A 15,431-nucleotide genomic window follows, 5' to 3' on the forward strand; every position below is an offset into this window, starting at 1 on the left:
GATGATTATTACTTTCAGAATAACAAACATTTTATCTAAGAGAAATTCTTCAATGACAAAGTTGAGCCAACCCTTTCTTTTATCACAACCATAATTGCTATTTTTTCCCTGTATTTCACAGCTGTCATTGCTGCTTCAGAAAACCGTGGGTATCTGAGCTGGCCTCAGCAATTGTTGAGAGGGAAGAGTATGGGACTGATGCAATAGTGATGAGACAAAACACCCGGAAAGAACAAAAGCAAGACATGTAGGAGGTTTTGTGTCAGATCAGTGCAAGAATTACTAGTTACTGGTCACTAGCACAATATAATGATGGCCATAAACCTCCTATTTCTTTAAAATCCTTAAATAGGTCCAAGGAAGTGCTAAATATGCAAAGCCGTCCTCCCAAGCACAGCCAAAGTTTAAATCAATTAACATTTTAGTGACTAAATTTTCACTGAATTTCTAAATAATAACAGCTGTAAGAAGTAATGATGTTAGTGCACATTCATCCTCATTTTATCTCTCTTGACTCCTGTGATTAGTGAAGAAAAGGTATTTGCCTATTAAGATAAGCTAAATATATGTAAGGATGATTGTTTCATAACAATTTAAAACACAAAAAAGTCTGGCTTTCATCTGCAGGTGGGGCATGCACTGATACACTACACAAACTCTAATTATCCACTTACAATTATAATTACAGGGATTGTCTCAAGCTGCCAGTCACTTGCCTTCAACATTCTTAGTAGTGAACTATTTACATTCCCTGTATCCAACCATAATATTTGATACAAGCTACACCTGCAAAGTTTTCATCATTAGCCCCAGTCTGGAAACAGCACATCCAAACAGCTTTATGGGCTTGAGTGGAAATCCTGAATTTGGATGAAGAGGCCTTCAATAAAGTCTATTAGGAACTCTTCATCTACTGCAGATCAGTAGATACCTTTAATAGCAGAACTGGCTCCACTCAGTACTTGGCCTTGGCTGCTGCAGGTATTTTGAAGATAAATCAGCAATTTCAAGAAGCGAGGAGCTAGCTGTTCTGTACACAAGCATCCCTATAGATGCTATGCTCCACTGCTTGCAAACTGTAAGCAGGTATCCACTGCAGTGTATCTCTCTCTCTCATTCTCCTATGCGTATCGTTAATCAGCTTCATTCAAGGTATAAAATGTGAAGCCTATTCAGTTTTTAAAAAGTTTGAAATTTCTCATTTAGGGTTCAAAGAAACTCAAACTCAGACCAAACCCTAGTGGCAACAGTTAAAATGAACAGAGATCCAAGATGCATACTATTGTGAATATTAAAAGCAAAATTTACCTTGTTCAGAGTAACAGCTCAAGGATGCAAATTAAGAATTGGGAATATTGTGGGATATAGGTTTTGGGTAAGCCTGTCTACAGGAAAATATAATTTACTCAAAAATTCATACTTTATATTATTTCATAGAATCATAGAAATTTGTGTGCTGTCAATACAAATAGCTCTTTAAATGAGGAGGATCTCAGATAAAACGAATTTAACAGCAATATAGAGATCAGAGTCTGGTTTTTGTCTTAACAAAAATCATGCTGATCCTCAAAATTTGTTCAAACATCAACCAGATTTAATGGCATATTAAACACCAGTGATGTTTCCTTTTTTTTTTTTCAATAACTAAACCAAACACATTTTGATTTTCTTCACTTGACACACCTATTAAAAATTCACACCCTTCTTTCAGGGATCTTAGGAATCACTGCCAGTTCTACCACTGTGTAATGCTGTGCCAGACACAGAACTGTGGTATGCTCTGTTTCTGTTCTGTCATCTGTGAGATAAATGTACCTAGGCTATAGATTTGGTACTGTAAGATTTAGCAAACATTTGTGAAACTCTGAGGCCTTGGAGCACAAGAGGCTATGAAAATATTGCTGTGATTGCCTTAAAAATCAGGGATCGAAACACAAAATCACATTACATTCGGAAAAGGAATTTCAAGACTGCAGCCTTATCTCTGACTTTCTCCCTGCATATGCCTTTGTCCCTGCGCAGGGAATACAGTGCACTTACCCTACAGATAGCATCTGATATTTGGTCCTTTATGTTGGTCAGGTATGCAATGGGGAGCTCAGTGGTATAGCCAGCGGTTCAGAGTCTACCCTCTCTTTGCCCTGTACATGAAGGCGATACAGGGAACTCAGATTTCAATGCTTCCATTTTAAATATGGGTCTTTGTAATCTGTATCTCTGTATAAAATAACTATAGATATGAACTGCAGTCAAAGGATCTGTACATGTCAGTAAAAATATTTTGTGAAGGGAGGACTTCAGGCTTACTTATGCAAAACATTTTTTCAATGAGTTTTTATGGCCACTGATTCTATAAAAACAGAACTTCTCATTGATTTTTACTGGGAGTTCTACTTTAAACCAACAATATGATATGGGTTGATGATGTGTATTTCAAGACATCTTCTCTCATTTGCTATTCCGTAATCTAATCCTAAGGGCAAAAAGGTTTTGTTTTTGTTTTTTTTTTCACAGTGGGACAATAATCTGATCATAAGTATTCCCTGTCCATCAAAGCTCTCAAGGCAGTGCCCAACTGTCAGTCAAGTTTTCAGGATATAAACATATCCTGTGTAGCTGTAAACTTTGCTGAATCAGGCGCTGAGCGTTATATAGTTCTATACTATTGTTCTTGTTCTGAATGACACATCCTCTTCGACACAAAACTCACCTTTTTTTTTTAGGTAGGATACAGTTTCCTTCATTACTGGGGGGATTAGTTCACCTTTATTTTTGTCCTTGATACTGTTAGGAAAAAAAAAAAAGTAACAGCCTTTAAATGGCATTTATAGACAAAGAGTCAAAACCAAGACAGAACAGTCTCAGCAAAAACCTGAGAGATATCTGAGAGCATACATTAAATTCCACAAATTAAGGGCCTGAACCAAACACAAGAGTCCTCCATAACTGTAATGTGCGCTGAACGAGCCATCGAAAAGGTGACTTGGACTTCTATTCAAAGAGCCATTCCTAAACGCTTTCTTCTCGCTAGAAAAGCTATATAGCTGCAAGAGTGCCGAGTAATGAATCAGTGCTAGGACAGAGCAGTAGAATGGTGTTCCAGGGTAACTTTACCCTTACTCGAGATTGGTTTTGCTCCAGTTTTGTTCCCCTCACTTGGCATGCCCCAGCAGGGCTGCGTTTAACCATGATGCAGTGACGGCAGTGGTGGTGTCTGATCGGACTTTGCTGGACGCTGTTGGTGGAATGGGGTTTCAAGGCAGCATAGAGGCAGGCAAGGAAGGAGTTTGCAGCAAATGCTTCAGAATAAGTCTTGATCAAGGGATACTGCAAGTTTAGGAGCCTTTTATCATGCAGATTTTCCTTTGTCATCCATCTCTTTAAGCCACAGTGTATGTATAATTAAAAGGATATTGTACTATTTATTTTGAAGGCAAAGTGATACAGCGAGATTGAGTTTATTAACGCTTTGAATGATTCTCATGAAATGAGATTTCTTTCTCTTTCATGAGTGAACAGTTGAGACAAAAAAAATCAAACAGCATTTCCTTGATCTAGACAGTGCAGAAAATTCTGCAATTATCTCCCTTATTTAAAAAAAAAAAGTCTTCTGCAGTTTGAAAAGTATAACAAAAAAGACAGTTTCTGCTGAGTATTCTGCTACATTTTTATCATAATCAACAACAAAATAAAGGACCAATCTCAGATTTTAAAGTAGACTTAATATATACTTATGTGTACAATTTCATATTTCATAAAGGTGACCAGCTTTACTGACAAACTCTAAAGCACCAGCACAAATCAGCACAGAGATCTGTGACTGCATCGTGAGAGGCTGCAAATGCTGCAGCTCATCCACAGAAAATGCAAGATATTTATACAACATGTAAACACAGCCTTAACCTACTGCTACTAGCTGTGGTTGCACCTGCAGAAGAGAATGATTCTCATAGTCTTTTTCTTTTCCAAGTACTGTGATTCATTCTCTTTCTGTCTAGGCTTGCTTATTACTTTATTAATATCAAACAACTGATAATAACTGGAGTATTTGATACAACTTCTGTAATATTGCTGCATGGAACAAGCAATCCAATATTATATTTTGTGTTTAAACTAGACATAAAAACTACTTTAAAATAAATGTTACAGCAACATAAGTCAGCATGGAGGAGGAGGGAAATGGTTAAATCCTCCCCTCATCCTCATATTTGTTTTCCCTATGCCTATGAAGGGAGTTAGAAGAGGATACGTAGACTGGTTAATTTTTGACCTCCAAGCTTAATGAGGTTGGTCACCCCCAGCTTCACATATGGGGGTCGTGGGGGTGTTTCTCCAACAGGACAACTCAGAGCAGGATCGTGACTTAGGTACTGAATCACCCTGTGGTTTTTACTCTCTTACTCATAAACTGACAGGGGAATATCCTTCATGCTATTTGGCTATTCAGCCATCAAGCATTTTGATCTCATTCATCACTCCAGGGACACAGTGCTGAATCACCAGTGCCATTTCTTCCAGTTACAGTAACAGGTCAGCCCACCCAGACCTACTCTTTCTCTTTCCTATTTTTCCTCTTTCATATTTTCCATGTCACTTCCCCTAGTGCTATATAAAACAATACAACTTGTTACCCGATTACAACAAACTTGTTAATCCAGCTCCCAGAACTCCTTCTACTATTTCAAATACGTAGAACACCCTGCTGTTTAAAAGGAAATAAATTGTTCCTTCAGCTGCAGAACTAATGAAGTTGATCTGCTATGGATTTGTATCCTATGTCCTACCTGTTTCCTCAACATAGAAATCCAAGATAATTTCCATATGTCTTCCATAACCTGACTTCCCTTACACAGTATTTTTCCCCTCTACCTTGTATTTCCTCATAAGGAGTAGCTCATAATTAATCACCATCTAAACACTAATAACTGATGCACCAGCAGACCAAAAACAACAGAAAACTGAATTCCTGATATAGTTTCTCTCTTTCCAGCCAGTGATTTTTAAAAGCTTGTAGTATTTGTGAGAGCTCCACTCCTCTGTCAAATTTGGCTGACGTAAGCCTGTAGCTCTTCTGTGAACCTAACTAAAATTCAATCCATCAAACAAATTTTTCCTGCTCTTTTTCAACAAAGTCTCCATACCAGAATCTAAAGCGTATAAAATTCAATACTGTTCTCTGTGTGGGTTACTACTACTTTGTGGACACTGCTGTATCTGTATCTAAGAGGAACTGTTTAGGAAAGGGGAATCTTCCTTGATGTAAACAGGAATTTTGATAAAAAATATAGCCAAATTTCACAAAATCATGTTCATAACATGATAATTTTAGTCATTTGACCAAATAAATTCTACAATGTATGCAATGCACTTGCAGGAAGAAAAAGAGTAACAGCAAGGAATGAGTTTAATTACGATAATCCTAAAGTATAATCTTTTATACACGAGTAATTTGCAGCATTTGCTGCTGCTTGCAAGTATGATCTTTAGATGAAATGATACACCTTCTTGTCCTTATACACTAGCAAGGCACCATTAATTTCAACATGAAACAGTACTGGACTTGCTGGAGTAATCATGCTCTGCAGTACCATAAAAACATGATAATGGCCAGAAGAAATATTTGTGACCTGACATGTAAGACCAAGTCCAACCTCAACCTTCTCCATTATCACAGACATCTTATGAGAGCTAAACCAGAGGCCGTAAGCGCTTCATGAAAAAAAACCTCACTGACTAGAGAAGGCCACAGCTTGAAATGCTACCAGGACCAAGTTTATGACCTAGTCCTCAGAGCAGCGTCCTCTTCTTACCCATAGTGACAGACCGGTATCTCCACAAAATATCTCTCCTAGAAGCAAAATCCTCTCAGCCCCTTTCAAGATATGTATCCCATCACTCCTAGTCTCTCCTGATCCTTCCAGCTTCAACAATCTTGCAGCAGTTTCACCATGCTGATGACACTGTAGAGCAGAAGGTCAGTGTTAGCGTTACAACCACGCAGGAGTTGTGCAGTGCTCTCAGACCAGCTCCAAGACCCAGATTGTTGTCCCCTTCCCCCTGCCTTCCACCTAGACCCTGGAGAGGAGAAATTATTGAGTAACTTTGCCTCAGTACCATGAACTGTCATACCAGGCCCTGCAAAAGTTGGCCACAGCAAAGGGAACAGAGCCACACAAACACAGAACATGTCAATCTGCTCTGAAAGGCAGCTTCTGTATGCGAATTATTTTCTCTCGCAGCAGATCAGTGTTGTATAACAACCCTGCAGCAACAACATAGAATAAAACAGGCAGTGACTGTGCAGCCCCATTAATAAATTAGCCTTGTTAATAAACCACATGAGGAAGGGAGTTCTAGGGGTTCTTTGCACAGCATGCAAAGTTGAAATCCCCAGTGAAACGACATCCCCTGGTAAGGGACTAAACAAGAAAAGGGGCTGGGAGAGGAGGTCAGTACCAAGGTCAATGTTCGGGATACCAGCGAGGAAAAGCCTGCAGCACATCAAGGTAAGGAAAAAAACCCCCACATTTATTTTAGCCTTTCTAATAGGAGAGTTGTAACACACCCCTTGTGCGTCATATAATTTTGCTTCGTGTATTCAGATCAGTACCCTAAACATTTAGGGCAACTTTTATTAAAATTAGTCAAAAGCCTAATTCACTTAAATGGGAACATCATCAAGACTTTAATTTGCTTGGAAGCTGTTACATCTTTATTATTGACAATTTAAGCTCATGAAACTCATTCTCAGTCTCTCTGAAGTTGTGCTGATTGTTTTTGCTTTCTTACAGCTGCTCACTCCAGAGGCATCACATAGCAATCCAGCAGCTTTTTATAAATGTTTTCTAATTATTATTGTTGCCCATAAATGTGTTTCCCATTTCAGTGTATAAATAGCAAACTGATTATTTACAGCACTTGCTCCTGCTGAGCACTAGTTTATCTGTCAGAGAGGTGAGACAAATAACTGGGCTATAATTTATAATAATAAAACCTACACATCATTTTTCTTTTTCTACCATTTTCTACAGGGTTCCTGTTTCCCTTGAAGGAAAGGTTCCATTCCCAGTACAGTGAAAGAGGTCCTCAAGATAAATGGTATTTTAAAATAGAGTAGGATATTCACTGAAAGTCACATGCAAAGGACTGTTCTGTTTTTGCAACACTGGGGAAAGCTGGGATGCATATTTTCATAGCATTTCACAATGCGAGACATAGCGTTCAGTTTACTGGACCTAAGGTGACAGAAAATAATAGGGACATTACTTCAGCTAATGTAAATCAGACCGGCTCAGAGGTCAATGAAATTACACCTCTATCCTCTCTTTGTGGATCCTGTCAAGTAATCTGCATTTTTCTTGCCTTGTTCGGGACGGTGTGATGAGCAGCTGTGCTTTATGATGGACAATGCAAACTGACATGGGAGATCAGGCACTACTATGGGCAATTTGAAATGAGCAATCTCTTACTCTTTCTGCTTAAGAGATGAGCATAACAGAGCGTTTCAGTGCACAGTACAGTTTTCTGTAACTGACTCACAGATCTGAATCGTATTGCAACAACATGTCAGATTCAAGAGGGATCTATTCTGGTAAACACAGCAGCCAGGGAGAATGAGTACTCCTCACTATAGGATATACGATTAGTTACTGCAACATGTTTTATAGCCAATGACTCATTTCTAGACAGTGGACAGTTATCACGAAAGGCCCTTACACATTGTTGTGAAGTGACATTAAGTATTCTCAGCTGATAATCTTTCTCTCTCTCTCTGCTTTTCCTCTCCTTTTCATTTTTTCCCTGCTGAGACATGCTGAGATTTGGTTTAGAATGCATTCTTCCTCCTTGGTCACGCATGCACAGCATGCACAAGCAGAAAGATTGTGACCAAAAGGAAAGCACCCTGAAATGTTTATGATAACAATTCAACAGGCAAAAGCTGTACAGTTGTGGCAATTTTGCGCATTTTCTCTGTCCCCTCTCCCAATAGATAGAAAACCAAAACATTTCCTCTCTTCCCACAAAACGTATTTAATTTTAGATTTTAAAACCAATCAGAGAAAACAGAACAATGTCAATAGCTAGTCAAGGTCAACTCTGTGCTCTGTGCTGGAGCTCAGCTGTAGCCTTCCTTGATGACAGAGGCAATCGGGTGCAGCAACAGGGGTTTATAGGAACTTGCTGAACATACTTGCTGCATACTTCGCAGCTAAACTGGGGAAGTGTGGTCTGGATGATCGGGTAGTGAGGTGGATTGTGAACTGGCTGAAGGAAAGAAGCCAGAGAGTAGTGGTCAGTGGGACAGAGTCCAGTTGGAGGTCGGTGTCTAGCGGAGTTCCGCAAGGGTCGGTTCTGGGACCAGTTCTATTCAATATATTCATTAATGACTTGGATGAGGGATTAGAGTGCGCTGTCAGCAAGTTCGCTGATGACACAAAACTGGGAGGAGTGGCTGAGATGCCGGAAGGCTGCGCAGCCATTCAGAGAGACCTGGACAGGCTGGAGAGTTGGGCGGGGAGAAATTTAATGAAATATAACAAGGGCAAGTGTAGAGTCCTGCATCTGGGCAAGAACAACCCCATGTACCAGTACAAGTTGGGGACAGAGCTGTTGGAGACCAGCGTAGGGGAAAGGGACCTGGGGGTCCTAGTGGACAACAGGATGACCATGAGCCAGCAGTGTGCCCTTGTGGCCAAGAAGGCCAATGGCATCCTGGGGTGTATTAGAAGGGGTGTGGTCAGCAGGTCGAGAGAGGTTCTCCTCCCCCTCTACTCTGCCCTGGTGAGGCCGCATCTGGAATATTGTGTCCAGTTCTGGGCCCCTCAGTTCAAGAAGGACAGGGAACTGCTAGAGAGAGTCCAGCGCAGAGCCACGAAGATGATTAAGGGAGTGGAACATCTCCCTTATGAGGAGAGGCTGAGGGAGCTGGGTCTCTTTAGCTTAGAGAAGAGGAGACTGAGGGGTGACCTCATTAATGTTTATAAATATGTAAAGGGCAAGTGTCAAGAGGATGGAGCCAGGCTCTTCTCAGTGACATCCCTTGACAGGACAAGGGGCAATGGGTGCAAGCTGGAACACAGGAGGTTCCACTTAAATTTGAGGAAAAACTTCTTTACTGTAAGGGTGACTGAACACTGGAACAGGCTGCCCAGAAAGGTTGTGGAGTCTCCTTCCCTGGAGACATTCAAAACCCGCCTGGACGCGTTCCTGTGTGATATGGTCTAGGCAATCCTGCTCCGGCAGGGGGATTGGACTAGATGATCTTTCGAGGTCCCTTCCAATCCATAACATTCTGTGATTCTGTGATTCTGTGATTCTGTGATACAGCAGAAGACAATGATGCTGCATGGCCCATATAGTAAATTATTAATTTCTTTAAAGTGTTGCAAATTTAGGAAGCTTCATTTGTACATTTTAACTGTATTTATTTGATCAACATAAGCAGAGGGTCCCCCAAATTTTTCCTTGCCTTTTTAAACATAAAATCTTTACTAATGGCTTTTAGAATAAAAATCTTATTTTTCACTCTGACATGCAGTGCAAACTAGCGAGAATATATTCTGAATAGCTAATTCCTGCTGCTCTACATTTTGTGTGTGAAGATAGCATTGCTGAAAGAACAGAAAGGAAGTTCCTTTCTGAGGAAGTATCCCTGTACTCTTGCCCTGTTCTAACACTGCTCCCTGCTAACATCTGCTGTTGCCCTCTATTGGAGACATGATGTGAGGCTTGATAAACCTTTAAACTAGCTCATTAGGGTCGTTGTTCTCCTCACTCTATCTGCACATAAGAAGCTTCAATTAGCAAGTTAGAGAAGGACATAGTAAACACTAAATGTGCAAACTATCCCACCCACTCTGTGGTACACATTCTTAAGTACCTGTCATATCCGAGCATGGATTCCCATTAGAACTGAAAAATTAAGTATGGACAAAACCTCCTCAGGTGGCCTGTTCTGTGTGATATCCCCATGAAGATGGACATTAGTTTCAGTTGTGCTATTTTATATTTTCAAGAAAATCCTATAGTTTTTAACATGAGTTCAAACCTTTGAAGGTGCAATTTGGCAACCAGGCAATCCAGGCTGGGGATCAGAAATGCTATGGGAAGACTGTCATTCAGTAAACTGGGCAAATCTGCTCTGTATGTGTAGGCATAAAGAATTAAATAAGGAGACAGCCAATCTCTTTTTGTCCCCCACACTTTATTCTGAAGACATCCTATAAGCCAGTTTTGGATGATTTAACTGCCTTTCCTAAGCTCATTTATTATTGTTTGAATTAGCATAGTTTCAGTGGAAACTTCAGGACAACTTGGTACTAGATTTAAGTTCTAGCTGCAAAGACCAAATTATTGAGCGCTCACAGGAGCCACAATGAGGAAGGTTTTCCACTTCACAACTGTGACTAACATAAATTACATGCTGAAATTGCAGACAAATAAATGTAAATAAAGCTGGATGGACACTTAACATGAAGTCAGCTTGGTGTGTGCTTGTTTTTTCCTCCCCACAAAGAGTTTAGGGTGACACTGAGGGGTTAAAGAGATCAAATGCAGCCATTTTAAATTCAGATTTTGGATCCTGAGTGGATGGGGGTAACATAAGAAAGAAAAGTTTTGAACTAACCTGATAATAAGCCCTTCACCTCGCTCATAAATTAAACCCAATTCAGTATAGATTACATTTCAAAGAATTGTACTTCCAGCTCTTACAGACCTTCCATGATTTTCAAATGCCCAGTTGCCTTACATCATTTTGAAAATCCGACTCTACAAGGTTAAAAACATTTTTGTGAGTTAACAGATTCCTCCAAGATGAGGCACTGGTCCCAGACAGTTATTTATCAGTGTCTAGATGGAAAGTTCCTTCAGCTTCGTTTTGCTGTCCTAACAAAACAGGTTTTTTCCCCCCATCTGTTGGACAAAAGTGAGATATTTTGCACCAATGCTTAGTCACTTTTTGCTCTGCTAGTTTTTAATTATAGCTCTGGAAAGCAAATGTATTAACCAATATAAACTGAGAAAAAAGTTAAATGAGGAAGAGACAGCATTACCAGAAACAGCATTGTCCGCTGCCTTCATGGAGGCACATTCAAAAGTGTATGGCTTTACCATCTTCTACAGCCAGAAGTCATTGGGATACCATTATCGAACATCTTATCAAAATTAGGTCACCTATGAGGGCTTTGGATAAATCCCACCATTCACACAGAAGTACTGAATCTGATGAAACCTCAGGCCTATGGGCCTTATCGTTTCTTTCCTTAAACTAAAGAAAAAGACTCCACAAAGAAACAGTCTTTTAATGACAGTAGCTTTCTCTCAGCAGCATCCCTGACAGGAGAATTTTTACTAACTGTAATGAAATACACAGCACACATATTCCCATAAGCCTATACAAAATACAATTAGGGTCTCCCTGTAGCTCTCTGCAGAAAAATGGAAGAGCCTCACCCAGGAAGAGACTTCAAACCTGCCTCTTTGCTAGACAGGTTGGAGGTCACTGCTGTGTTGCCATTACAGTCTGTAGAGATCATAAAAGCAGGGGGAATTAACAAAAGCAATTCATTCATCAAGACAAAAGTTGATCCTTTTTTTTCTTTCAGATTTTAGAAGCTCTCCACACATATCATTCCCTCTCCTCTGCTAACTGTACCTTTTTTCACAAACACAGTATAAATTAAGTCCCTTATTTCTCATTTAGAAGTCATAGGGGATTTGTTCATTTGTGATATTTACATGGTGATGCAGCACCGTTTCTTCTGCAAGAGGGAATTTGGACAAGGGGGGGGCAAACAGAAGGAACAAATCTTGTCATGTACGTCCGTTTTGGACACCCAAGCACTGTGAGCTGCACCCACACACGGAGGGCATCTGTCCGTCAGTGCCTCCATTGCCGGTGCTGGAACTCTCTGGGTCAAAAATGATAGTAATGCCTCACTTGGTGTTTCTCCACCCACAGATCTTCCACAGAAAAGCTGTTTATAAGTAGCCACCCTTTTTTTATACTTGGGAAAGCTAAGGCATGCAGCAAGGACGTGGTTTGCTGATGGTAACGCAGCTGGAAAGCAGTAGAGCCAGGAAGGGTGGCCACCACACCCTCACCACATGCAGCCCAGTGGAAGACACTGTTTACTGCTCAGGCACAGTCAGAGAAATAAAATGTGACCAGCAGATGGTAAGAGTGGCACACAACATGCTGTCTGATCACATAAGCTCACGAGAAGTTTGATAGAGCTGCTTGAGCAGCCAGGCTGGGCTGGAGGCAAGTGTCCGAGTGTGCCCTAATGCCTGCAAACAGTCCAGGTTCTACTACTGAAGTGGTGGCATAAAACATTGTCCTTCTCAACGACCCAGCAGAACCCACCTAAAAGATATTCTCTGAATTAGGGAAGTGAGTTAGCCATGTTTTAAGTGTTAGGTTGAACTCTAAAGAGGTATCATAAAAGTTAATGTCATAGTAGCTCTTGCACAATAGATATTGATTGTTCTAATTTCAGGCCTTCCAGGAAGGACTAATGCTTAACATTTAACCAGGGGAAAATTATATTTTATATCATTTACAGCTGGATCATTAGAACCAGAAAAGTAGACTGGGGGTGGGAGGAGATTCAGCGAATGTCCATGTATCAGACAGCCTAAATTGCCTTTGCTGAATGTGAACAATATTCTTCAGCCGGTTTTGAGAACAATGCCATAGAAAGATGACAAAAATGACTGTGGGTAGGAAGCTAAAAGGTTTTGTGGGGTTTTTTGCTGTTTTTTACCAAAATTGAATCTTGCAAGCACTATTGCCATCCCATTCCTTTTGTAAGGTAAATAATTTTTTATACCACGTACAGTGCTGTAATCTACGTAAACAGCTGTCAGGGCATTTCTGGAAGAGAGTGATTTTATTCATTTCATAAAACTCTGATCAGAACAATACGTGAGCAACAAAACAACAATATATAAAGATCCAAGCATCCATTTTAGCTTTATGCAGCCATTTTGGAGCCTGAAGCTTTGTTTTGGCTTTGTTATCCACCATCTAAGTATCTCCAAAACACTTTCATACTGTCAGCATGCACCAGCAACAGATTAGCTCGGGGCTTTGTCATATATGGGCAAATTTCTGTCCACTGGAAGAGAAGTTGTGCAGCTGTGCTGGCTCTAGCTACCACAAAGATAGTATAAGCATGAAGATCAGGCAGGTCACAGGAACTGAGACACTTGTCCTGAATTCATAAAACCTATTGTCTAGCTTCAGAGTTTCATGGCTTTCAAAGAGAAAGAGAAACTAAGCATATAATAAACAGAATATTTGCAGAGTTCTGTCCGGAGAATCTGCACATTACAGCAGCCTACAGGGTATAGAAATCTCATGTTTTAGAAATCTCATAGCTTACTATTGCAGGCTGACTCCAAATTGCTGGGTAGGCAGAGGTGGCCTTGGTGGAGGAACCTTAACCACAGGTGGCAGTTTTCCCTTCTGTTTTCCCCGAAGATTTTCATCATGTCTGCAAAAATCAAGAAATTATTGATTTTCTGTGCACCACATAATGATGATCTTGTGACGATAGTGTATATGCTGCAGGTGTTACAGAACTTGCATTTAATTTAAGCATTAGGGAAATTTTAAAGTAATATTTGTGGTAGAATACTTAAGCAAGACATAGAAGAGCTCTTTTGCTTCTGTCAATGGAGTACAGTAATAAATGTGTCCAAAAAAATAGGAACGCACTATAATTTAACAGCAAAATTCAAACCTAGTTGCTACTCACAATACAACTCCCCTTTCTTTGGCAACCATGCAATCCAATTTATAACCGTAGTGCTGTAAGGTATTTTCTGTTATTCCATATTTACACAAAAGATGTGTAAAAACCCACCAGGCATCAATAACAGTCATAATCAAAGCTTCCAGTTACTTTCATTCAGGAATGACATAAAATCACTTCCTGTCAGTACATCAAAGCATTTCCATGTACTGTGCTGTGTCGAAAAGACTGTTATTGATACTAATACTGGCACTTGACAATTCTAGCCCTATGCATTTATTTTTCTTTTCCTCTCCCGCCCCCTCTCCAATACTCCTCCCTAACACACACACGTGCACAATATAAAAGTAATGGATCCGCTAAATAGACGTACCCATAAAGTTTAAAATCAATCAACACTTTGCTGACTGGGAATGCTCTTAGCAAAAGGAAGTCACTTAATCTGTTACAATATGCAAGCAGAGAGGTCAGGATTACATTTTTGCCCATGAACATTCCGTGATACTCATAAGCAGTAATGGCATATGGATTGGTTTTGCTAGCACTCACACAGAAGCTGCAATTATACTTAGAAAATGTTCCACAACTGAGATGGAGATGTTCCAAATCTGTAGAAAACTATATAGCATTCTCTAAACACCTGACACACTGCACGTCTTTGATGGCAATGCAGCTTTCAGAATGAAATCCAACCAAGCACAAACAGGTAAATTAGACTTTTAATCGTTGAAGAAATAGGATTAGATTCTGCTTGGAATACAGTGAACAGGATGCAACTCTACCTGAGAAATGGTGAGACAACGTTATTTTAAACTTGCCACGTACCGGATGACTTCTTGAGGGATATTTAGCTGGTCATACTTGAGATGCTCTCTCAGGTCACTTAAATAGTTCAAGTAAGTGATTTTTTTCCCAAACTTGTGGCTAAAAAGAAAAAATCACAAATAAGTATAAAAATCAGCACAAGAGCAACATTTACGAAGGCTTTCATTTCTATTACAAAAATGTAAGTGCTGATGCAACTCAAAATTAGACTGTAATTGAAGCAGCAGGAGACATAAAGATGTGTTTCATTTCATATGATCAAACACATACAGTGCATGCCTGAGAGTCTGATTTGAATAAAAATAACTGACTTCCATCTGAATGTTTTGTGATTTGCATAGATATGAAAAACACTGCTTTAAAAGCCACTGAAAAACAGCTTTCACACAGCATTAGAAAGCTCACTAAAAGAACTATTAACTTGGGAGAAAATGTTACATGGCCAACAAAACAGCATGTTTGTGTTATTTAGGTATTCCTCCCTGCCAAAAGACAAAATAATGGAGCTGTAGACACAAACTATAAAGTAGTAAGCGACAGGCGAGATTTTCAAAGCTTGGATAGTGTATACCTTTGAAGTGCTGGGCCATCAGCTTTATCTATTTTGAAAGAAGGCCAGATAGCTTCTAGGAAACATCCTGAATAATAAGGTTTTTCTATGAGTTGTACAAAACAGACTTCCAAATCTGAAGCACTATCACGAGTTAGGTCTTGAGTTTCAGCCAGAATACACTACTTACAGGCTGAGGTGTTCAAACAAGCTTCAGCTACACATTTATACGCATGGTCTAAAATAATTTCATATTTTTCCACAATACAAAATATCTGTCCTGCAATGAAGTGTCA

General features: G+C 39.8%; 1 protein-coding gene across 1 annotated transcript in view; it reads right to left on the reverse strand.

Annotated features, from left to right (window-relative positions):
* The window catches only part of ARHGAP8 (Rho GTPase activating protein 8), an 87,763-nt gene that overhangs the window by 23,861 nt on the left and 48,471 nt on the right, over positions 1 to 15,431 (reverse strand). Inside the window, exons 7-9 of the mRNA XM_068401037.1 lie at positions 14,586 to 14,684; positions 13,389 to 13,499; positions 2,711 to 2,784 (exon numbers count right to left, since the gene is read on the reverse strand). Coding sequence (XP_068257138.1) covers positions 2,711 to 2,784; positions 13,389 to 13,499; positions 14,586 to 14,684 — 284 coding nt within the window. The remainder of the gene's footprint in view (positions 1 to 2,710; positions 2,785 to 13,388; positions 13,500 to 14,585; positions 14,685 to 15,431) is intronic.

Source organism: Nyctibius grandis, chromosome 5, assembly GCF_013368605.1.
Source record: "Nyctibius grandis isolate bNycGra1 chromosome 5, bNycGra1.pri, whole genome shotgun sequence".
Lineage (NCBI taxonomy): Eukaryota > Metazoa > Chordata > Aves > Nyctibiiformes > Nyctibiidae > Nyctibius > Nyctibius grandis.